The sequence below is a fragment of the Leopardus geoffroyi genome, chromosome D3 (assembly GCF_018350155.1).
Source record: "Leopardus geoffroyi isolate Oge1 chromosome D3, O.geoffroyi_Oge1_pat1.0, whole genome shotgun sequence".
NCBI lineage: Eukaryota > Metazoa > Chordata > Mammalia > Carnivora > Felidae > Leopardus > Leopardus geoffroyi.
Genome location: NC_059339.1, coordinates 45,880,905 through 45,905,790, shown reverse-complemented (window position 1 = coordinate 45,905,790; position 24,886 = coordinate 45,880,905). Strand labels below are relative to the sequence as shown.

At 47.2% G+C, this 24,886-nt stretch overlaps 2 protein-coding genes across 2 annotated transcripts in view; one reads left to right on the top strand and one right to left on the bottom strand.

Moving 5' to 3' along the window:
• NPC1 (NPC intracellular cholesterol transporter 1) overlaps positions 1-1,461 on the top strand; it is a 54,716-nt gene extending 53,255 nt beyond the window's left edge. The window contains exon 25 of the mRNA XM_045458694.1: positions 646-1,461. Within this exon, the coding sequence (XP_045314650.1) occupies positions 646-728 (83 nt within the window). The 3' untranslated portion in view covers positions 729-1,461. The remainder of the gene's footprint in view (positions 1-645) is intronic.
• Positions 1,166-20,463, bottom strand: RMC1 (regulator of MON1-CCZ1). The gene is made up of 20 exons (XM_045458696.1): positions 20,099-20,463; positions 19,285-19,361; positions 17,109-17,193; positions 15,418-15,474; positions 14,087-14,173; positions 11,788-11,928; positions 11,355-11,458; positions 9,977-10,066; positions 9,783-9,888; positions 8,689-8,800; positions 7,248-7,292; positions 6,944-6,997; positions 5,427-5,555; positions 4,775-4,881; positions 3,245-3,364; positions 2,851-2,928; positions 2,491-2,595; positions 2,326-2,394; positions 2,015-2,240; positions 1,166-1,332 (listed from the first exon to the last, which is right to left on the bottom strand). Exons 1-20 carry the CDS (start codon positions 20,198-20,200, stop codon positions 1,253-1,255), a joined length of 1,974 nt encoding a protein of 657 aa, XP_045314652.1. The 5' UTR covers positions 20,201-20,463; the 3' UTR covers positions 1,166-1,252.
• Positions 20,464-24,886: the final 4,423 nt, after the last annotated feature.

Genomic DNA, 24,886 nt, shown 5'->3' with positions numbered 1-24,886 from the left:
TTGTTTTTAAATGGGTAGGGGAAGTCTGCTACTAAAGGAGAAGAAAGATCTAGAAGCATTCTTTTGTACTAATGGTCATTTAATTGGTACTAAGTGTAAAAAAAAAATTCTGAGATGAGAGTCTTGTCTAGGGGCTTCACGGCTGTCCAAACAACTTCACTAGTGAACCACTGACACTCTTCCTTCCTAACAAGTTCCCCTTGTCTGCCAAACAAGGCCCAGAAGTCAGACGGTGAAGGAGCCTGAGTGGCGGCGGTCCAGGGGGTTCCTCCCTGCTATGGAGAGGAGTGGCTGGGCCGCTGGCCACAGCCCAGCAGTGCTGAGAGCACCTTCTGGTCCCTTCCTCCCTGTGCCAGCAAAGTGCTCCCTCTGCTCCTCGGGTCATGTCTTGAGACTACCCTTAAGGTCTCTTTACTTCTGCGGCCACGTCAGTTTCTGTAAATGACCTGTGGTTGAAAGGACAACAGTACTAATTTGCTTGACTTGAGCTTTATAAGAAGTTGAAGCATTGAGATAGGGAACATGAGGAGTTGGGGTTTTTGAATCTCAGAAGGATAGAAAGTTTGTACTATAACAGAACTACCCTGTCGCCTTCCTTTTCTACTGAAGAAATAATCCAGAAGTTTTTTCTTTAATCCCTCACAGGCCCATCAATAAATAAAGCCAAAAGCTTGGCCACTCAAGAGCAATACAAAGGTACAGAGCGAGAACAACTCCTAAATTTCTAGCCCTCTTGCGAGGTCGGGGGACTCTGAACTGTGTCTGTGGGTCGCTCAGCCTACCGCTCACTGGACAGTGGCTGCACCCTCGAGGCCGAGTTGGACACTGGACGGTACCAGACATCAGGCTACTTAACAGCAGCAGCTTCGGCCATAGTGCTTTTAAACTCAGGAATGCAAATGTGACGCGTGAATCAGAAGCATTACGGAATCGGAAGGCAGCCCCGGGACGCTGCAGGGCCTTCCAGTTCTCCGCGAACCAGACCTAACTCTTGGGCAGGCGGAAGGTGACACTAGCATGGCTGAGTGGGATCTGCTCCCTGACACTTTTTAAAGGCCAATCAATGCAATGTTTTTCCTTTTGTTTGGGAGTAAGCCATCACACAGATTCTATACCGTATTTTTAGTAACATTTGAGGATGGTGTAGATACACTTTACTATAACATTTTGTAGTTTAAAGAGCTTTATTAATGCAATAAATTAACTTTGTACACATTTTTATATATATATATAAAAAAACTAGCAAGTGATTTCAGAATGTCGTAGGCCTCATTAGAGCTTGGTCTCCAAAAACCTGCTTGAAAAAAGCAACGTGTTCTTCACAGTGTTCTCCTATAAAAGAAATGCAGGTTTAATCAGATGTGGCACAAAAGGGAAAAGAGAATGAAGACTTCACAGCTCATAGATACATATGCTGGGTTTTAACTTATTTTTCTTTTATAAAATACTTTGTTTTCCTAAGCTTTTGAGTTGTCCTTTCGTGCATGGCTGCTGGGCACCTTCACAACCCCAGCAAATCCCCACCTGCTTGGGGAGAAGTAGAGAGGCCAACCTGTCACAGGTAACACCATCTTGCACCATTCGCTAAGCTACAAAAAGTCGGCAGGCCTGAAATAAAAGGGACGTGTTCCTTCCCATCCTAAAGGAGGGGATGCCTCAGGTTTTGTAAGTCTGCAGAGAAGAGTGAGTAATAAGCCTGAGGCCGTTTAAAACCCTTCGTCGCCCTTTCCTGTTTCGTTCCTGATTCTTCAGAAAGGAGCATTCCCAGACCCACGCTCAGGCCTGAGCTGTGCCCAGAACGCGTCCACTGCAGGTTCCAAAGCCTAATTCAGATTCCACTGGCATTCTGACTTTCCTCTTACCACCGTCATGGGATTTTGTTTGTAAAAAAGCTCACGCAGTTCTCCTTAGGGGAACTTTCCCAAAAGGCTTCTCACCTCCTAGCCTGCCAGCACTCTCTTGCTACCCTGAGTCTGTATTCGCCCCAGGCCTTTCTACCACTGCCGTGTCCTACCTGGTGTGAAGTTAGGGTTCCCTCGCAAACGCTGGTTTCGCTGTTCAAAAAACCGAAATATAGTATAGAAAAGCATGTTGTCTTCAGTCTGCTTCGCGGCATCTAAAAATTTTCGTGCAGAAATGTTGTCATGGCCGCCGATGCCCCGGATGAATCTTAAGGCAGCTAACACTTGGTGTTTGGAAAGAAGCACTTCTACTATTTCATCGTTTGCTGTCGAGAGGCGCTGGAAGGGGAGAGAAGTCCAGGTAAGCAGCGGCAACAGGAAGAGACGTGAATGCAGTTTAAAACGGGGATGTAGCAAGAGTTACCTTCAACATATCCAGAGACAGCTGATGAGCGGGCGGGTAAAAACTTTCTAGGGACAGGAGCAGACAAGCCTGGAAGACATGTTTTCACACCAGCTTCAGCATAAGATGTCAGACGGTTAAATCTGAAGTTTTTAATCCCAGAAGTAAAAGCCTGGGGCCACATACCAGAGGCTTGGAGTCACTGAGGACGTGGTACTGTAGGAACTGGTGCAGCATGTAGAAGAGGTTGTGCTGGACGAGCGTCTTGATGACAAGTTCATGTAAGTAGTGCTGAGGACAAAAAGAGGAGAAGACTTTCCCGGTCACCCAACTACGACACGCGTGAGGCCAGGTGTGTCTAGGATGGAGCTATTCTAAGTGACGGGTTAAGGTTTCTGTCACCTGTGCGTTGACAGGATGCTCGATTAAACACTAACCATCCCGCCTGAGCCCGACACGGTGATGTCGGGAGAGTCACTCAGAATTCGGAGTCTGGTACGCAGACCCCGCTCCTCTAAGTTGGGACCACAAATGGTTGGAAGGTACCTGTACTGTGATCTGAAACTGGTTAAGAGAGCGAATGTACTCCATCAGTACGGCTATCACAAATTTATGAGGCATCTCCTACAGAAGAAAAGAAGAGTAGTCTCAAAACCGGACGCTCGCAAGGAGGCCGCCTGCAGCTCCTTGTCTACCCACCCGCCCTGTTTCCGTGCGCCTCTGGCCCAGTGCTGTTCACGGGTTCTGCACAGATCGCTCCAGAACCTCCCCCCCCCCCCCCCCCCCCCCCGTCGACAGTCACGTTTTGGCCTAGTAGACGCCAAACTATTAGCACTGGGTCTTCACCCCAGAGAACTCCGGTTCTTTAAATCACATTAGGAGTTCTGCTTTCCTCAGTTCCCTGCAGATAAGATCTCTGGCTGGAGGCTCCGTCACCCACCTTCTTCTCCGTGAAGACCGACAGCACGTGGGTGTACATGTCAGACTGATCGACCACAGCCTGGGTCCGCACCGGCCTTTTGAGAAGCGGGCTGCACCGGCTCGGCCCCGCTTCTACTGCCTAGACAACACATTGCAAACGGGACTCTCGTCAGCTTCTAGGGACTCCCAGAAGACTGAATTCCTAAGATACGAGCGGAGGATGGCACTTATTACGTGGACAAAACCATTTTTCCTGTGCGGGCTGGGGCTGGGTTTAGAAGTCAGAGTTGGTCATCTTGAAAATATGCCAACGTTCACACGTGGAGCTAAAAAAGCAGAAGTCCGCTTCTGCTTGAGACACATTTTTCTCCCCTCTTAAAATCCCTCATTTTCTTAATCACGGACTTTCTCATATTTGTTACCTAATAAAAATGGAATGGTGTACTGGTCACACAGTAAGCGAATACCGCTTGTAAGGCTGGATGTGTGCGTTTCTGAGTGGTAAACAAGGCCACCCAAACATTACTGACTTCTGCGAGAAGACAGACAACTTCCCCGAACTCTCTAGAGCAGCTCGCCCCAGGACTGACAGGTGCAGCTGTGGTGGGGGCTGGGGAAGCTCCAGCATTGCCAGGGGCGGGGGGGGGGGGGGGGGTGGTTGGGGACCACGCTCTGACCGGCATGCATTTAAAAAGACTCAGCCAGAGCAGCGAGGCACAGAAACCCATCTGGGGTCAGACCTACGGATTCCCACAGCCCAGTACACTAGCAGCAAGGCCGAGGAGGCTCTGCAAGAACCCAGCCCCCCTCACGTGTCTCACAGGACAGGGACAGGTGCACTCCGAGGTCACTCGGCCTTCAGTAGCCTGTGTCAGTTCTCTTACCCCCGAGGAGCTAAAGGGGAGTGCAGTTCTGGGTTCCTCGTTACTGCCTAAAACCACTTCTGTTTTAAGCCTCAGGACTAATCAGGTCCTTGAAGTGAAATACGTCCTTCCGCTCATCCTAACAGTATAGCAGAACCTGGCTACAGGCCACGTCAATGGTTTCTAGCCGTTCACGACAAACACGTGAACCCGCTCTGTGGAAGCATGGTGCTAATACGTCATCACTATCCTGACAGGACGCTGACCGAATGCCAGCATAAGTGTTAATTTTATAGCTGTTACAGCCTAAAAGGAAAGAAAGAAGATGCGGCAAAAGGATTATACGCCTAATTTGTTCAGTCCAGGCTCTGACCAGGCAGAAGTATATAAAGTAAGACAAAGCCGAAACTGCTTTTCTTATCCACAAAACAGATAAGACCAAGGATCTATCCGTAAGATTCAACACAGGTTAAAAACAAGCGAAGGCATTAAGTGACACGCAGACTCAAGCTAAGGGGAGGCACAAACTCTGAATCTGTGACCCCCAACACAGCCACCTTGCCACCTGGCATGCACACCCCAGTGGTGTTATCCCACCAGAACTTCGCATTATAGCTGGTTAGGAAATACACTGGGCGGTGGGGGTGGAGAAGAGCCCTTTGTCCCAGCAAACACACACAGCTTACCGTTGTGTAACTCTGCTCAGCATCCAGGTACTTCTTGTACTCGTGATTGAGTTTGTCAAAAACCGTGGCGATCACAGGTAAGGTTGCTCTGTCTGACTCACTCAACACTGGGAAGAATGTTCACACAGGTCAAGTGACTTTACATCCACTTCAGAATTCAGACAGTTGCTAGCACAGAAGTAACTAACCTCAAAGGGTTACCAGGCAAACATACCTTCAAGGAGCATTCAGAGAAAGGGTATCATTTGGAGATTGGAAATCACTCACCAGCCCTTCCTGGTTACTAGGAAAAGGAGCTACAGAAGCTTTCAGTAGAAAGTGCTCAAAGTAGACACATACGCAGTGAGTGACTTGGATTCCGGGAACTGTTTTAAGGCTGGAGATGCTAGCTCATTACCGTCAAGTGCACCACAGTTAGCTTTGCTTTTGCTGGAACCATCCAATTTAGCTTTTCTACCCAAGTCACTGTAAGTCATTTTTCTGTTTCCTGGTCTTTCCTTCCAGGGGGTTAAATAATTCATTCTTCAAGTGAAGAATGAGGCTCCACACTATGGACAAAGCAGACAAATGTGGCCCAGCTCCCAATAAAGGGTGTGGGCAGCCCAAGCCGAGTACTGGAATCGGTCCGATGGGGAAGGACTCGTCCACTTACTCTGCGAACAGACAGACAGGATGACCATCTTGCACTCCTTTCTCTGGAGGAGAAAGTCCATCAGTCTTCCTTTATCTGGCAAGAGGTTTACAATAGGCTGAAGCTTTACTTGGAGGTTCCAGAGGTAACCTGGATTGAGGAGGCAGCAAATTTCATACTGGATGCAAACGAGAACAAAAGCCCAAAAGATGGTTCCCCTAAAACATTCATTTGAGGGGCGGGGGAGGGGGCCGTCCTGCAAAGCACTGTTGCTACCCTCTTCTTACTAACCCAAGCACAGTCCAGGGAATGCAGGACACAACTGACGACAGAAGGACGCCCAGCCAAACGACCACCGCCCGCTTGACGGTTCCCTCCAACAAGGTCACCCTCTCCAATCAGAGGGGCATCAACGGTGCAGCTCCCGAAATAAGGGCGGGTGACAAGTCTTCGATCAACTCAGAGCATTTCTGTCCCCACACCCAGCCCCCTTTTAATCTTGAAGGTAGAAAAGGATGTCAACGTGCGGTATTTACTTTGGTCCTATACTTTGGTTTCTCCCGCACTGGCTCTTCAAGTCAAAAGGTAACTCCAGAGGCTCCCAAGGGAAGTTCGTAATTCATGCATTCACCAATCCATGAATTTCCTGAACACCCACGCTGCCAGGTAGACAGGTAGTGCCTTCCTCAATTGGGGTTCCACGAAAGAATTCAACACCGCATTAAAGATGACCTGAGTGGTCCCCCCCTTCTCAATTCTCCTGCAGCTGGTCCAGAGCCAGCACCGTTCCAGATGGAGAAGGGAGAGGGGAATTCTACATGCAGTGGAAACCTCGAAAATTCTTGCGAATCCCAGTGGGTAAGACAGGAGAATACACAAGATGACTGAAGACAAATGTGGAAAGTACTCCCAACAGGAAGATACAGGTGCTAGGGGGTTACCAGGAAGAGAGAGCTAGCATCTTGAAGGAGCTTGCCCAGCACAGTGGGAAGCAGGAGCGCACTTCTATGCAAACGGAACAGAAAAGGGCAAAGACACACGTGGATAGGACAAGGGGTGATAAGGACAGGGCAGGGAGGGCCTTGTACACCGTGCTGTGGAGTCTGGCTTTTCAGAACGGACAGACCTAAATGGGCTAGAAGCAGGAGAATAGCCATTCTTAGTTGTTTATTATAAAACTAATATAAGCGGGGCGCCTGGGGGCTCAGTTAAGTGTCCGACTCTTGATTTCAGCTCAGGTCATGATCTCAGTCTGTGGGATCGAGCCCCACATTGGGCTCTGCACTGACAGCATGGAGCCTTCCTGGGAATCTCTACCTCTCTCTCTCTCAGAATAAACATTTAAAAAATAATAGTATATGCTCAGGATAAAACAGAACAGTAGAGAACAGAGTATAAAGTGAAAAATTTTCCCATTCCTAAGACTGAAGGAAGAGGTCATTTGTCAGATTCACCTTGAACCTGTTACTGGCTACAAGTGTCATCCAAAACCAACAAGTAACTATTTTCTAACGTGATGACTGTCCCCTCTGACCCACCTTGGCTTGCACTGATGATGATGTCAGGCTGAAAGACAATCCAGGATGAAGAATCTGCATGTTATAGGAAATGGTAAACCAGGATAAAAACCAAAGACAAACCCAGTTCTGATTAGCACTCGCCCGCCCCCTATTTGCAGAGGCTACTCAGGCCCAGGTGGTGAGGAAAACACCCCCAGGGGGGCTCCCAAGACGTTATTCAGGTTATTCACAGCTGCCAGGCAGGACTGTTCTCACACACCAAGACAAAGAGGGGTACTATCTTCCCTTCTGTGCACAACAGTAAGGCCTTTGTAAAGGATACAGAGTTTGCACGGGATGGGAGACTGGCTGGTCACAGGAGCAGGCCCTGCAAATGGAAAAAACACAAGTGTGCAACGACAATGCCACCAGGAAATACTGCCCACACCAGTGCTCAGAGGGTGAAATGCAGTACTTTTAAAGCCTTCAGTAAATGGTGATTCGACTACAGTTGAATAAGGAAGGAGTGAACTGTTGTGTACCACTGATACCACATATAAGGAGGAAGGGGGAAGTTGAGAACAATCCGTGAAAATGGCCTCCCAAGAAGGGGAAAGTATGACAGACTCAGAATTGTTCTTTCTTCTGTAATAACCGAAGAGAACTCGTCTTCATTTACACAGTAAATCACCAAGTCCTGGATGGTTCAAAATCACATCCCCAGGCCAGTCACTGAGAAGATTTCAAATAACAGTGCTTTGTGCTTTGTCTAAATAATTAGCTCAATTCCCCATTGCACAGGGTAGATCCAGGCACAGAGATCTCCTCTAGGAAACAGACCCCAAACACCTCACATGACAGGGACTCTTAATTCCCAGTTGCACTGCCCGTGCATCCATGGTAAACTTGAGAAATGCAGCCCTGCAAATTAAACATCGTTCCCAGTTCTGCTCCGATTACCCAGGGACAATCAGAAGACAGGTTTTAATCAGCTGGTTGGAAAACGTGGTCATTTTGGACAGCCCACTCAAAAGAGGGAAGGGCCCAGACAAGCTAAGGCAAAGAACACCTGAATCTAGAACCTGAGAAGATCTTGCGTGCGGGCCTCAACTCTGGCTGCCAATCACATGAACTTGACCGCTCTCAGGTGACAGCAGGTGCCCTTGTAAAGCCCCCGGGGTGATTCTGATGTGTAGTCTGCTTGAAAACGAACAGCTGAACAGACCAACAGCAGAAGGGGGAATGAGAGCGGCTACCAAGCGCGTCCCCACAGCACACCCTGCAGCAGCACGGGGACGGGGCGGGCAAGATACAGAGCCGCTACAAGCCTGCATGGGGCTTACAACCTAGGGGGTTAAACATGACAAAAAGCCTTTAGTTGTGAAAAATGCTTTACCAACCCACGCTCTGGAGGCCAGAGATTCAATGGACTTTTGAATTCTTATTAATCTTTGCCCAGGCTATGATTTTGATCACACCTGGCATTTGTTTTAACTGGCCAATTCGAACCTGACTGCCTTCTAACTGGTCCCAAACAACCAGAACAGAGCTGAAGTTTAACGTCTAGATTTGGCTTTCCACCAGTTCACCGGCGGTTACCTTCAGGCCACGTAAGCAGGAGACACAAGACAATCATTTGACACAACTTACTCTTTTAATGCTCACATTATTAGCCCTGGAAAAGGAAGATGCTGGAAGGAACACAAAGACCCCCCAAAAGCACAGGGGACTGGGAACCCCTGTGTGTACCCCTCATTCCATCCACTACGCGGAGGTCCCCTTACCTGCCACGGGGATCTGATAGGGCTGAATCGAGCGTGCCGGAAGCACCGGATGATGGAAGGTGACGGTGCCATCAAACTCTCCCCTTAACTTGATGTCAAATATCACCGATGTCTGAAGTGGAAAAAAGTAAGACTCTGATGCTGAAACAAGCCATGACTTGGCCTGTCCCTCCTGTTCTCTCAGATCCCTCCATTCCCGTCAGCTTACAGAGTCTGCATGCCCTGCGCTGCACCCCCGCAGGCTGGTTCTACGTGGGGAGGAGTCTGCTGTGATATCACGACTCTGTTACACTGTCCCCCACGCTCACGCACACCCCTGGCGTTTATGACAGGCTGCCCTTGAAGAGCTCCAAGTGATTTCAGCAGATCTTTTTCACTTCGACTAGAAATACCTTCATTAGTCAAGATAAGGGTATCGCCACCCTGCAGGAGGCACGGGACACAAGGAGCTTGTCTGTGACCAGATACCCAGCTAACCATGTAGAAAAAAAAAGCAGGACCCGTTCTAGTCTTTCTCTTGGGCCACAAAGCCTCAAAATCATCACCTAGCATTATCTGTACTCACAAAGGAAATACAAAGCTTGTGTGCTCATGCAAGACTGTGCTTCTGCAGTAAATTCCCAGCTTGGCTGAGCCAACCAAATAATTGTTCCAGAGTCAAATACCCTCATGTGCTACTTTCTGGAATAGTTTTTAATTAACTGTAATCAATAGACAGGGAATCACTGTTTTTTCTCAACCATCTAAAATACCAAACTCGTTTGCATCTGGAAGACCAAAGCTTTAGCATGGAAAGTACTTTCTAGTCTCTGTTCTGCATGTTTTGTCAATTTTCATAACTTTTTTTTTTTAATGTTAATTTGTTTTTGAAAGGGCACGCACAGGGCAGGGGCAGAGAGAGAGAGAGAGGCAGAAGATCTGAAGCAGACTGTGTGCTGACAGCAGTGAGCCCGATGTAGGGGCTCGAACTCACGAACATGAGATCATGACCTGAGCTGAAGTCGGCCACTCAACAGACTGAGCCCCCCGGGCGCCCTAATTTTCCTAACTCTTAAGCCACACTGACAGACCAGACACCCACACATAACTCCTACCTCTGTATCCTGATGATGAACGACCACCAGGTTATCCACCACGTTTAGGGCAAACTTCCCCGTCCGATTTAACTTTAATATGTGCATCTTTTTACAGGCACCTTCTCTGTAGGATAACAGAAAGGTCAAAACATAGATCGACAAGCTTTAGTTCATATTTTAAAATTGGAGAAGGAGGACAGCATTAAATATACCGTGGTAGATGATATAGGACTACCTCCGCTCCTGTACTATTGGAGGTCCGAGAATGATGCCTCAAGAAGAGAACGTAAAGCTGCCCGTATCTGGAGAACAAAGAGACAGACTTCACACAGGACATCTGAAACTCCTCTATGCTAAATGCTGAATTATGAGGCCATAAGAGTTAAGTAAATTATGACATATTCCCTAACAGAATATTTCACAGCCAACAAAAATATTTACAAAGTGCAGCTAAAAAAAAAACAAAAACAAACCCAAGGCCATTATATAAAAGTGAAAACGGGGATGCAAAACTAAATAGAGCTCCATCACAGCACTTTAAAAGGAAGACAAACTTCTGCACAATGTCCAAAACTACTAGAAAGAAACACATGTTGTTAATAGCTATCCTTGAGTAATAAACTGAGTCCACTTTCTTTTTCTGGAACTTTCTGTATCTTCCAAGTTCTACGTAATGAGTATATTCCTTGATAACAGGAAAATATAATCACTCTTCATTTATAAGCCTCATGGAAGAAATGCTCCTGTGACCAGTTCCTGCATGCACATTGCTATTCCAGTGGCTGACACTGTCCTCGGTCTGCCACAGGGATGAGACCAGAGGGAAGGGAGTGGGTCTCTGCCGCCACTGGGTGAGGACTGCTCTCACTGTATCTGTTCTCTAACCTGGGATGCCACAGTAGATGGCCTTAAAAAAAAAAAAAAAAAAAAAAAAAAAAGGCATTCTAACTCCCAAAGAACGTTAAAGTTCAAAACCACTGTTTTAGGCCATAGAAGAATCCAAGAAGTAATTTAGGAGCAAAATTTGGACATTTTTGAACTGGGTTATGGGTACATAAGGTATTCTTTGCATCAGTTTCTATTATGGTGTGTTTAAAACTTCCATAATGAAGCTTAGAAATTGAGATACTCTGCATTTACAAGCGAGGATACCTTCCTACATAAGTAATTTAGTTCCATGTTTGTTAGATAAACTATGTTCTTTAAAGCCAGCAGGATATGTTTTAGCTAAAAATAAATAAATAAATAAAAGTCCTAGATAACCTTCAACTACTCACAGAATAAAAAAAAAAAATTATAGAACTAAGATACCTAAACAACAAATTGGTCCAATGTTCTCATTTTATCAGACCAGAATGGTGGAAAAAAACTTCCCTAAGATCACAAAGCTAGAAGAATCAGAAAAGAATGCCAAGCTGACGACCAGTTTTCTCCATTCATAAAATCTAGACACTGAACGGGAAAGCAGGAGTCTTTATCATGTGCTCTGAGGGCACCTATCGAAAGTGCTGTGCTTTTATGATGCACTTCTGCTACTTCTATTACCAAAAGCAAATGTCAGGAAGGAATTCTCTCAAAAGACAGACATACATGGTCGCCATCGCGATGTCTCTCTCGGAAAGGCTCAGTTTAGTTGACTTGGGCGCAGCTGGTAATTCAATCTCAAACTTGGGCAGCTTTGACATAGTGCCAGCCTGTTGGGGTGATACAAGTTTTAGGAAAAGCTGGTTAAACCTCTTTGATGCTTTAGCATTCCCTACATAAAACCACAGAGGACAGGCACACACTCTGTCTCTCCATCCTTTCCAAAGTCCCACTAAGTCCTTTACTCCCTGGAGTCTGTCCCCACAGAACGAGTCATTCCTGGCCGTGACAGGATGGTACAGTGTGCCCTCTAGTGGTCAGAAGTGGTGAGGTTATTGGAGAAACTTGCCCCTTTGAAGTCAGGGACACCTTAGTATATTAGAGGAACAGGATGGGAGGGGGGAAAGGGAATTTTTCCTAAAGACAGGCTCACTCTTACCCGAAAATAAAAGGGCTGCAGCACATTTCCAAGGACTGTGGTAGACAGCAGAATCACAGCACCCTCAGGGCAGTACATGTACCAATTCACGTTGATATTCTGGCTCTTCAGGAGTTTGAGATTTCGTTTCTCCGGTAACACCTGAAGCAAAGTTCGAGAAACAGAATCTTTATTTTAAAATCAGCAAAATGGAAGACGACTGATGGTAAATTAAGAAAACAAGAAAAATCTGGAAAAAAACACTAAGTAAAATTGCACAGGTTTTTGTTTGCTGCAGCTACTGCTCCCCACGCTCAGTGCTTTACCAATCTTGGCTCATTTATTCACAGCACGACCCTGAGAGGCGGGCAGCATGGATACCTGACCAAGGAGAAAATACGGCTCAGACACCACTATGCAGTCACAGCCCAGGCAGGCCAGTTCCCCGCAAGAGCCTGCACACTCTCCAGGCATCATCCACCCAAGAGTCCAGATTACATACTCCCTCCTCCAACCCGTGGAAGCAAACGCGCACCCCACCCCCCGCCCTCAACGATTCCATGCACTGAATCACCCACACCCAGCCTGTAGCACCTGCCTTCCACCTGGCTGTGTCTTGACTCCAGATAGCACTGAGTCTGGGAGCAGCTCCCTTTTGCTAACAATCGTGTTCGTGAGACTCTGCATGCAAACCTAGTATTTTACGGTTGAGGCAGGTCTTAAATATACTCTAAATATTCGGATAAATTAAAGAACACTGTATAGAGCCCCGAGACATGAATGCTCCTAGAACACTGTGCTCCAGAACCGATGTGGAAGTCATGGTGGAGAGGCATGGGTTTCTTGACAATTTAGATATGAAACGGATATGCTAGAGTCCTCTTTCTTTTTAACTTATTTCTTGAAGATCTGAAGACCATCTAGATGACATGAATGTACACTTTTCCACTACAGAGAGCAGAAAAGTATATGATTGCCACAAGGAACCCTTCGGGAAAGCAGGTGATCCTATCCACGCTACCATATACACAAAACTCTCCTTCTACGTATACGAGATTTGTGCAGTTTGTGTTCTTTCTGGTGGTCATTACAAAGGTTTTGAGGACGGCCCCATGGCAAAGCACTAACATCTCACATTTTGCTTAACAGGTGTATTTTCTCCATCTGTACCTTCTAAATCATACTGCTTTCATTAGGTCAACAAAATTGAACCCCGAGAATATCCGAACACTTTCTAGATTAGCTCCACTGAAAGATTCAGAAGCATGCTCAACAGGTCGGGCAGCTGGAACATATTACAAGACAAGGCAGGTATCAAGTCAAGTCAACAGAGCAAAAGGGCAGCCTGTGCAACGGGAAGTATTTGCCAACCATCTCATCTGAGAAAGGGCTAATACCCAGACTATATGTCTATGGACTCATCATATGCAGTTCTGGCAAAAATGTGGAAAACAGATATCCCTATACCGGAAGTCACAGAGCAAACTTCTGGACAAAATTTAGCAATATCTGTTCAGCTTTTCAGATGTTCGTATCTGTGCCGTAATTCCCCTTCCAAGAACTGCCTCACCCAAGAACATAAAGAAATGTCTGCAAGCATGTTCACTGCAGAATTGTTTACAATCACAGAAAAATGAAAACAAGCCAGAGGTTCATCAACAGGGAATTAATTAAACTGCAGTGCACCCACACAACAGAACACTACTCAGAATAAAATATGGACAAATGTCCAAGCCCCACTGCTATGAAAAAAAAAGCCAGCCACAAGTTCATATACAACATTCCCATTTTTATAAAAAAATGAAGTTTGCAGGGGCGCCTGGGTGGCTCAGTCGGTTGAGCGGCCAACTGCAGCTCAGGTCACGATCTCGCAGTCCATGAGTTCGAGCCCCGCGTCGGGCTCTGTGCTGACAGCTCAGAGCCTGGAGCCTGCCTCAGATTCTGTGTCTCCCTCTCTCTCTGACCCTCCCCCGTTCATGCTCTGTCTCTCTCTGTCTCAAAAATAAATAAACGTTAAAAAAAAAAAAATTAAAAAAAAAATTAAGTTTGCATGTGTGTAGGAAAACAAAGAAAAACGTACTATTCATACTAGTTATTTCTAGGGATTATGGGGGGACTTTTACCTTCCAGATAGCCTGGTAATGTTTAAACGTTTTATAAAAAACATGCATTTCTTGTAATTAGAAATAAAGAACAAAAACCCAAACAAAAACCTAAAGTTCTAGAATCTCAAAATGTCTATTCAGTAGTGAATTCAGAAGGCTGCCACACTGCCATCATAGACCGTTGTCCAGCAAACAGAAGTGATCAACATTAATACCTGGTAAAATTCAATTCCTTGATCTGTTATGAAGACAATTTCAGTAGAACTGGTCCAACAGAATCCAAGTATGTTGGCATTCTTGGTCTGAAAAGGATTAAAAAAAATTTTTTTAATTAGTTTTTGTACAACTCTTCAAAAGCTTAAAATACTCTACTTCTCACACTCTTTAATAAAAGTTACCCCAATTTGATTACTTACTAAGAAATCAAACTTTCTTTTCAATACAACATTCCCAGATTTCCACCTGGGATGCCTCACTAAAGCACCTGACTCTTAATTCCTTCTCAAGAACAGAGGGAAAAGCCTGAATTTTGCAGAAAGGTAACTGACCAGCACACACAGATATCAACTTCTTCCTTAAGGAAAATCAAAGGGCAGGTGACTTTCTCTTAGCTGTATTCTAAAAACATGCATTATAAAAGTAGAAAAGCTTAGAAGGTTCTCAGTGAGTGCGGACCAAGATGGGGTTGGGGCCCTGAGCCCACCCCTTCGCCTCCCCTGCTGCACAGCAGTGCCCCAAACCTGAGGCCACACAGGGCTAGGACAGGGGCTCTGCGGCGCACAGATCCAGAGGTCTGTGAGGGACTCGGTTCGTGGGCCGAAGGGCCTCTCCTTGTCGCAGAGCCCACCCTAAACTCCATTTGCTAAACTCCATTTAGCAAAACCACTGTGAAGCTGCTAAAAGCCATACCCAGCCACTAGGGGAAAGAAAGTGGAAGGACACAAGGACAACAAATCAAGGAAAGGAAACACCACCAGGAGAGGGGAAAACACTCCTCTTCCTAAAACCTCCTACAAGGCCGCTATGAAAGGAATCCAGGGTCTGACGCCCGCCCCCCCTCCCCCCCCCCCCCCCCCCCCCCACGCACAGCCAGCATAGCCGGGCGATTAACGTCCTGTCACCCATTTAATCCTCCCGATTTCATCTTATAAAAGAAGAAACAGGCTTTTAAAACTGGGACGACTGGGTGGCTCAGTGGGTTAAGCATCCCACTCTTGATTTCGGCTCAGGTCACGAGCTTAACGGTTCTCAAGATCCAGCCCCAAGTCAGGCTCTGTGCTGACAGTGTAGAACCTGCTTGAGATGCTCGCTCTCCCTCTCTGCCCCTCCATGCCCGCGTGCTCTCTCTCTCTCTCAAAATAAATAAACATAAAAAAACAAAACTTTTAAAACTGTCCAAGTCACAGAGCCAGCGTGCAACAGGTGTCAGCATAAGGCACAGCCTGCCTCCCAGGGTGTGCTGGCAATTCCCAGGGCACGCTGCCCCTTCCCCACGTCACCCACACAGTGAGATGGCCAGCAGCCGGGAAAGGATCTGGGCTCATACCTTGCACTCTTGAGTGTATTCCAGCTGAGAACTATCCGGGATAAAATTAGAGAAATCCTGAAGAGTAAAAAAAACCACAAGGAGAAATTGGGATCAAGCAGCATACTGCCAACAGACACTGGCATACCACCAGACAGACAAAAGACAAATTTAAAAAGTGATCGGAGGGGCGCCTGGGTGGCGCAGTCGGTTGGGCGTCCGACTTCAGCCAGGTCACGATCTCGCGGTCCGTGAGTTCGAGCCCCGCGTCAGGCTCTGGGCTGATGGCTCAGAGCCTGGAGCCTGTTTCCGATTCTGTGTCTCCCTCTCTCTCTGCCCCTCCCCCGTTCATGCTCTGTCTCTCTCTGTCCCAAAAATAAATAAACGTTGAAAAAAAAAAAATTAAAAAAAAAAAAAAGTGATCGGAAAAAAAAACCGGATAGAAGGCAGGAAAATCAAAAAAACCAATTTGGACAATCTGCCCCTTCCAATGCAATTAAAAACAAAAGTTAATCCAATTATCCAGTTAGTTTAGAAACTGATACCGAAAACCAATGGATTCCAGAGAAATGTGTTGCTGCCTCTTTCCAACAATTTTAGCAATTAATACTGACAGGAAAATCAGATTCTGCCTATTTCCAAAAGGTTTTGCTCTACTTTACAAATGGTGACGGTGAATACTTAGGAAAGTGAAAATGCTTAGGAAAGTGAAAATGCCAAACGGGTGCTCCAACTTTGAATGTCTGTTCCTAGGGGATCAAGCATTCAAAGATGCAAGCAGTGAGTAAATGGAGTTACTCCATTAAAGCTAATTCACAAAGTTGCCAAAAATACAACTCACATGATCTATGCCGCTACCAATCAATCCAAGGTTGCCTGAGGTTCCAAATTACTTTAAAACATTTTTAAGTCAAAAATGACAAACTAAGGTCACAAATATTTATCCCTTGAAATGTCTCTCTCATCCTCAAGAATTCCCAAGGCTCGGGGTGCCTGGGTGGCTCAGTTAAGCATCTGACTTTGGCTCAGGTGATGATCTCACAGTTTGTGGGTTCGAGCCCCACATCGGGCTCTGTGCTGACAGCTCGGAGCCTGGAGCCTGCTTCGGATTCTGTGTCTCCCTCTCTCTCTGCCCCTCCCCTGCTCACGCCCTGTCTCTCAAAAATGAATAAACATTAAAAAAAATTTAAAAAAAAGAATTCCCAAGGCTCAAATATAGTACAACAGAACTATAACTTTCAGGACATTAAAATAATAAATGCTTCCTTTAGCTGTTTTTTTGTAATTCATTCTAAGTGTACTTCTAATGTCCTTTCCTTTACTCTGTACTTAAAGATATGTCCTGGGGCACCTGGCTGGCTCAGTCAGTAGAACATGTAACTCTTGATCTTGGGGTTGTGGGTTCGAGCCCCACGTTGGATGTAGAGATTACTTACATAAAACTTTAAAAAAATAAACAGGGGCACCTGGGTGGCTCAGTCGGTTAAGCACTGACTTGGGCTCAGGTCATGATCTCCTGGTACATGAGTTCGAGCCACACAATGGGCTCTGTGCTGACAGCTCGGAGCCTGGAGCCTGCTTCGGATTCTGTGTCTCCCCGCCCCTCTCTGCTCCTACACCGCTCATGCTCTCTTGCTCTCTCTCTCTCTCAAAAATACAATAAACATTTAAAAATTTTTTTAAATAAATAAATAAATAAAGGCATGTCTTACCACAGTTTTTGAGGTCCTCTGAACAGCCAATATCTTATTTTCTAAGGAAAACTTAATGCATTTCACTTCTCCTTTGTCTTCCATTCTTTAAGAAAAAAAGGGGGTGAGTTAAAAAGTTAAGAACTGAATTCTAGCATCTATCAATTTGTGAGAAAAGGCAAGTTAAATACTCAGAAAGCAGCAGATCTTAGTTGAAAATTATGTTTCTGACACTATCAGGACTTCTTTTCAAACAACAAAATCCAACTGGCAGCAAGTTGCCAGTGAAATTTACACTGTGGTTGACAAGTGACTGAAGAATGGAGAACAGATCCCCTGAGAGTCACTTTGGACATAAATAAGCAATACCCACCCAGCAACCTTCTCCACCAACCACCACCTTCCCCTGCCCACCATGCTCTCACAGCCAAGCTTACGCTTTCCCATTTACTTCCCAACCCCCGGCGTCTTACGGGGCCTCAAACAGATGTTTACAAGAGGAAGTCAAGGGATGAATTACAGAGCCGCACAAGCAAACTTAAAGACTGTGGTGACGGTTAACATGTCAAAACTCATCAACTGTATACATTAAATATATGCAGTTAATTATACCACCAGACAACTGTTAAAAATACACAAAATTGCTAAAATGTTTGCCATCAAAACTTAAAATTTAAAAGAGGATAAATTCAGTATCTTCCTCCTCAAACCCTACCAAGCCCCCAAATCTGGATCAGCGGCTCACTGTTACTTTCCACACCCAAATGATCACCAAGACTTACCCAAGACCTTCCCAAGCACCTCCCGAGTGCCTATGTGACAGTCTACTAGGCCTTGGGTCTGGTCTTGGGTATGCCCGGTTCAGACTACTGCAGTCGACGCTCAGTGGTACCCCTGACTTTGACATGCTCCCAGGTAATCCAAGGTCAATGCTGTGAACAGCGTGATCTTTCCGAACGCTGATAAGATCGTGCCATGCCCCCATCTTACAATTTCCTATAAGATAAAGCCCTAATTCCATAGCAGAATACATAAGGTTCAAGCTGACTCCTGCCAGGGGCCAAACCACCCCCACCTCTCCTTCCCTGCGAGGACACCTGATCTCAGTTACACAGACCTGGAATCCCCCAAACACCCTGCCTGCTAAGCTTTGCACTCTGGCATTCTTTGCCATCTGAAAGGCCATCTCTCTTCCCCACTCAGAATCATTCCATTCAAGCTTTAAAGTTTAGCTCAAAGACTCCCTCCTGAGGCCTTCCCCGTCCGAGGCAGTGGTCTTCCTCAGCCTACCCCAAGATAAATGTCTCCTCTCTCTTGTGTGCCCCAATTCTGAACACAGTGTTATTATGGCACTCTCTCACAATCGACATAATGTGTCTACACACTTGTCTCCCACACTACATTTATGAGCTCTCCAAAAGGGCGCCAGGCTAATTCAAAACCTTCACATGCCTGGCACCTAGCACAGGGCGGGGGGCTGCAATCAGTGTGCCAAACAAATGATGATTCATTTTCCACTTCAAAAACTCGTTCTTATTAACACAGGCCACCTGCAAAAAATTTAAGTCACCACTGAATCGAGGGCCCACACTACACTTTCCCTTCCTGTAATCACAGGAACGAAGACCAGATAACTTATCAACCAAATCAAGGCACTTCAGAAAGTGAAAGGAAGTGCTATTTGCAATTATACTGGTTCAACCTGCATACACTGGGACATCCAGTCACCGTTGGTGGAAGCTGGGATTTTCTTAATATAATTATACAGGAAATACTAACCTAGGAACTTCCTCCACCTACCACATACTCTGGAAAGAGCTGGGCCACAGGCAAATGAAGGCCCTCCTCCGCCAAGACACCGGAAATGGACACATCAATAAACTGCCTTGCTAATTTCAAGTAGGAGGAAGTAGGTACCCTATATTGGAGCATTTGATTCCCAAATCAAGAGACAACTACTCTACACATTTCACTCTGACATGAAGTACTGATGTGTGCCACGGAGACTGCTCGCAGGTGTCTGCTTGGCAGGTGTCTGCTTCCCTCTCCCTAGAGGCAGGGATTTGCATGCGCACAGACTTCAGAACTTTTAGGGAAGACAAAGGACAAACTTTTAAAACCACCTTCTGAAGACGAAACAGAAAAAAACATCATTTTATTTACACGTGAAAGTTATTCTGTAAATGTCAATAGTTACCTAAATGAGATGGGATTCCTATCATCTGGGCCTTTAACTACCACCCCAGTAGCGCCACCAGATCGAACTGCAAAAACCTAGGAGGCAAAAGAAGCAACGTTAATGGCCTGAACTTTGAAAGACTTGAGACACAGACACCAGCCTAACAAGTGATTATTTCTACCACACCCCACTCTTGGTTCAGCTCAACTAAGGTGGCACATATTCATCTACAGATACCTGGTGTTCACAAGAATTTTAAGGGGCAAGGGAGTAGCAGAGACCAAAAAGGTTAAACCATTGTGAGTGCCACCCACTGTGCAAAACCGGGCCTGGGTCGCCGAGGCTACAAATTTTAATCCGGTTCAGCAAAGGCGCCACTGATACACTTAAGCACACCCTATTACTCCTCACACTGCTTCCCCCACCCTCCGTTTCCAAAATTCCAAGAATAAAGCCAATCTCAACGCCTAAATCCGTGAGTGCAAGAGTAACTAATGACAAACACAACAAAGACACCGAGAAAGGGCTGGCGAGCTAACGGCCGGCCACACCGGCCAAAGGGCGCTGCAGGGTCGGTGGCGCAGGTTCGGGGTCAACCAGCTGTCACTTTGGAGGAGAAAGGCCCCGCCGCGGTGGCGCCTGGTCCCTCGGCCCACCCAACAGCACGGGGTTGGTGCCAGTCCTGCGCCGGGACCAGAGGGGAGGCCCCAGGCCTGGTCCCCCAGCACCCGGCCTGGGCGCGCGCGCGCGCAGAACGCCGCTGGGGGTGCGGGGGATGGCGGGCAGGGTGCGCCCGGCCGCGCGGGGAAGGAGGGCGCGGGCCGGCCCGGACCTGCTTGTTGGCCTCATCGAAGAAGACGCAGTTGACCGGATTCGCCTTCTCGAAGTGCACCGGCCGGTCGCACAGCTCCAGATAGTAGTCCTCCTGGCCCATAGCGGGCGCCGCGGCGGCGGCGGCGGGGGGTCCGGGGGCGGCCGCCAGCGTGGAGCCGGGCAAGCTGCGCCCGGCACCGGGACGCGGCGAGTCAGGCCGGGAGGCGGCGGCGGCGGCGATCCGAGTGGGCGCGGAGGCCGCTTCCTGGTGCCACGCCCCCACCCCGTCCGGCACGTGACCCGCCGCCCTCAGCGCTTAAACGGGCGACTGCTGACCGGCTGCGGTGGGGCCTAGCGACCGCGACCGCGCCCCGCTCGGCACAAGAGGCTCCTCCCCTTTCCCGGGGGGCGGAGTCCCAGCGCGGCTCGCTGGACTGGGACGTGACCCGGAAGCCGCGCAGAGGCGACGGCGGTAGTCCGCGCGGCTGCTCCCGCAGGCGCTGCCGCTCCCGCCTGCGCCCACTGTGGCGTGTTCTGTTCCGGGAGGCTTGCGCACGGCCGGGTGCCCGCCTGGGACAGGGCTGCGCCTGGTTTAGGGAAGGCTTACCCTCTCTCGGAAAGGTTTATTGAGCCTGCCTCTGGGAACTTAATAAGCGAGAGGAGTGCTGTGGCCAGCGCCTGGATGCTGTGAGCATGTAACAGGAAAACGTAGTTTAGATTGCAGTCAGAAAGCCCTTTTTGTATGGCTTTGACATTTAAGGAGGGTTGGGGGAACACCTCATTCAAGACACAGACAAGAGGGAGGAAAGGCAGGATCACGGATGATCGCTAGGTGGCCATGTCAACAACCGATGGCTCTGGGCACCATTCTCTAAGATACAGAGACTTGGGAAGTTTGGCAGGGAAGTGGTGAGGATCAAGAGTTGGACATGTGAATCCGAGGAGAAATGACATCTATACAGATGGATATGTGGGTCTGAAGCTCACCAGGAGTGACAAGGCTGGAGATAGTAATTGGGGCTTATTGGAATACAGATGGTATTTGAAGCCACAGAATTGGGCGGGGTTGGTCACATAGAGGCATAAAGTGAATAAAGCAACGGGAAACCAATCTGTAGAATCCAAGAAGAGGAATCAGTACAGGACAACAAGCAGAGCCTGCCAGAGAAATATGCAGAAAACTAGGGGTCCCGTTTGCCTCTGGGGCTGAGTGAAGAACTGTTTCAGGAGGTAGGGTGGGGTCCACTTTGACAAAGGCTGGTGAGAAGCCAGAGAGGGCGCTGAAAAGTGTCCCACTTTTACCCCAGGGAAGACACCGATACTTCCATGGGACGTATCGCTGCAGAGACTGGGAGGCAGCAGGTTGGAAGTGGGAATGGGAAGTGAGGATGAGGTGATAGCCGGCAAATCCACCTTAACGGGTCTGGAGAAGCTTGTTTCTGAGAGGAGCGGAGGAATGGGGATGGAGGTGGCCCAGGGTGGGAGGATGTAGGCATGAGTTAGGTTTTTCAAATGAAAGCAGCAGCAAGGCTGTGCATACTTTGCCTAAGAACCTTGCAAGTCTCTTGTGGAGCCCAGGAATCTGCAGATGCCAGGTACCTCTGAGACAGAGTTGGAGGACCATATTTAAAAAGAACTGAGACATCTTTGCATGAGTGAGAATGGTTTAGCAGAGAGGTAAAGATGGAATGTAGAGAAGACGAGGTACCCAAGTCAGGTGAGATGCGGCAGAACCCAGAGTACACACAGAGGGGTTGGTCTTTTCCGTAATCATGGGGGAGAAGGAGGCTGGGAGATCCATGGGTAAGAAGATGAGGGCCTTCCTCTCCTTTCCTTAATGAACACACACACACACACACACAGAGGAAGGAAGGAAGGAAGGAAGGAAGGAAGGAAGGAAGGAAGGAAGGAAGGGGAAGAGAAGAGGGAAAATGTGCTTCAGTAAGCCTCCTGCCATTGGCCACATCTGTCCTTGTCTGTGTGATCCACTAACCAGGATCCTTCCACCCCTGTCCTGCCATCACCTATCAGCATTACCTGTGGATGACCCATCCCTCCAGCTGCTCCCCTGTGACCCTCATATGTTCTACCTTTTCTGCCCAGTGTTGCCCTCTCCTTCCCTTCCCTCCTCATCCAGCTGCAATTCCATTTTCGTCCATTCCAGTACTAATTTTGCCATTACCCTTAACGTCCTTGCTCCTCTGTCCTTGTCACGCTTGTCTGACAGATTCTCAGCCTGGATGAACTCCACCTGCTTGCTCTGCACCTGCCACTGCCGGAGGAGGAGCCACAAGACCTGGCAGCAGGCACCAGCAGGAATGCTTCTGGCCCACAGCCCTGCCTGGCTCTCCCCCCTGCCCTCTCCTCCCTCCTTCCCTGCAAAGATATTGCCAAGCCTTCTCCACTCTCCTCAGCCTGCCTGCAGCCCTTTGCAGACCCCTTGCCTCTGTTTATGGCGAAAAGTGGATCCACCCCACCGTTGCTGCCCCCTCCACCCTTCCGATCCTCCATGAGGTTAGAAAAACACCGGTCCTGCCCAAGGACTTCTTTGGATCCCATTTCTCACTTTCTCAGAAAACTTAAGGTGTTGAATGTCACACCTCTTCTCACACCCTGGCTCCTAGAAATGGTCTTTCAGTTTGCTGCTCTCTTCTTAAAACAAACGAGCTGAAAACAAACAAAAACTTTTCCTGAAACACTTCTGTCTCCAGATAAGACCCCTTCCCTCTGTGTCACAGCACACTTCTCCAAAGAGTTGTCATGTTCTGCCTCCACTTCTCCACTCCAGCCCGGCTGCTGCCCCATCACTGTAAACAAGGCAGCGCCCATCAAGGTCCTCAGGAAGCTCCATGGCACTATGTTCATGAAAACCTTTCAGTCATTTTATGGATTTCCCAGAAGTACTCAGTACCTTTTAATCACTCCCTCATTCTCATGAAACTTTGTTGATATTTATCTCGGTAGTTATTTGACTAAGTCTGTTCCTGTTGTACAGCGAGATCCACGAGAGCAGGGCCGTGTCTTTGTGCTGCTGTCTCTCAGCGCTTACATCCAGTCACCTCCACTAGGGTGCCTCAGAGCATCTGGGAACCAGCATCTCGAAAACAACACTCCTGACCTCTGCCACCAGGGTCCTCTCCCAGGGTCCCATATCCCTGTAAATGGCACCTCCACCCATCCATTTGCACAAATCAAGAAGCTGGAGTCATCCTGGATGCTTCTCACCCTCTTACCATCCCCATGCCCAAACGCTAGTAGGCCATCAAGTGAGAATAAGCAAAGTTTGGAGACAGGGGAGGCCCCCAAATTTCACTACGCCAACCTTCCCTACGAAGGGGCATACTTGGAGCATGAGCCCCACAGGAATGTTGGCCAAGAGCAGGGAGGCAATTGCACGGTGTGTTGGAGGGTCGCTCAGAAAACTTCTGTTACTTCCTTTCAACATTGGGCATCTTATTCCTCTTGCCAGAGAGATTCCATCAACTGCGGCAAAGTTTTGCTTCTGACAGAACCAGGCTTAATTTTTGTGCGCCTCGCCTTGGGTCTGCAAGCAGCATTGAGATCTGCCTGGCTATGGGTTAGAGGTCCCCAAACACAGTGGTCTTGACAGTGGCCGTGGCCCAGGAAATGCTGAGAATCTAGGGAGCCACCGCAGGCCACACAGAATCCAGAGGATCTGGAACCACCTTGGGCAAACCAAATCTTGGCCTCTCCACGGTCCATTTCTTTCAGTCACAAACGTCCTTGTTTCTGTATAGTTGGGCATTAAAGACAGTTTGATTGTTGGCCCCACGCCCATATAGAATTCCCTGTTCTTCCCAAATTTAAAAAATTATCTTTTCCTTGGTAAACATCAAGACTCTGAAAACAGGCCTTAAAAATGGATCAGTATTCATTTCTAGAATTTTCAGTTTGCAAATGTTACCAGGTCTCAAATGTGTAAGCACCTGATACCAGTTTGGGAATCACCATAAATGACAGACCAGAATTAGAATTAGGTGACAATTTTCTTTCCATTGTATCCCCATCCAGCCTGATAAATTACTTTGTTTACCAGCAGGTTCTTTCTGTGGACTTCCTTTGTTATTTATGCAGATGTTTCCTTCTTCAGTTCTATTTATGTTCATAGTTCTTATTTCTGCTCTTTAAACATTAATGCGACAAAAGAGTGCAAAGCCATATACCTCTTTTTGGTGTATTTTTATTGCTGCCACACTTTCTGTCAGCTCTAGATTTGATTTTCAGAGAAAAATAAAAGTTTATATACAAATCAAAATAATCCAAATGTTTTACATTTGAATTTTACTTTTATTAGGAATAAAAAGTTTTAGTTTTTTAATGATTCATTAAACAATCTCAAAACATTGTTCTTTTAACTGCATTTAGGGTTTTTTTGGAAGATAATTAGAGCAAAATTTTTCTAAATGCCTGTGTTTTACATTGAGCCCCATGGAAAGAGGCCTCTTTGCTCATCCCTTCCCATGACTGTATTGGAGTAAAAGTTCACAAGGGTGTTTGAGCTCAAAGGTATTTCCCAAGATGGTCAAGTTCAATGACTCCACAAACCAGGTGGTTGTCAGAATCAAAAGTTTTTAAAAATAAACAAAAACATGCTATATTGTAATTATGAAAAGAATATACACATGGAGGTCAATATAATTTTAGTACAGAAAGATATGAAGTGCAAAAACTCTCTCTTCTCCCACCTCCCCCAAATCCTCAAGGCCTCAACCCAGAGGAAGCCACTGTTACCAACGTCTCTTTTAGCTCTGACGATAACACTATTACCTCTCGTATATTTACCTTG

Coding starts and splice junctions, on each gene's coding strand:
- RMC1 (XM_045458696.1), bottom strand. CDS start 20,200: ATGGGCCAGGAGGACTACTATCTGGAGCTGTGCGACCGGCCGGTGCAC. Junction 2,929..3,244: donor CGGTCTTCACGGAGAAGAAG/GTGGGTGACGGA, acceptor TTTCTTCTGTAG/GAGATGCCTCATAAATTTGT. Junction 2,395..2,490: donor TCAGTGACTCCAAGCCTCTG/GTATGTGGCCCC, acceptor CATGTCTTCCAG/GCTTGTCTGCTCCTGTCCCT.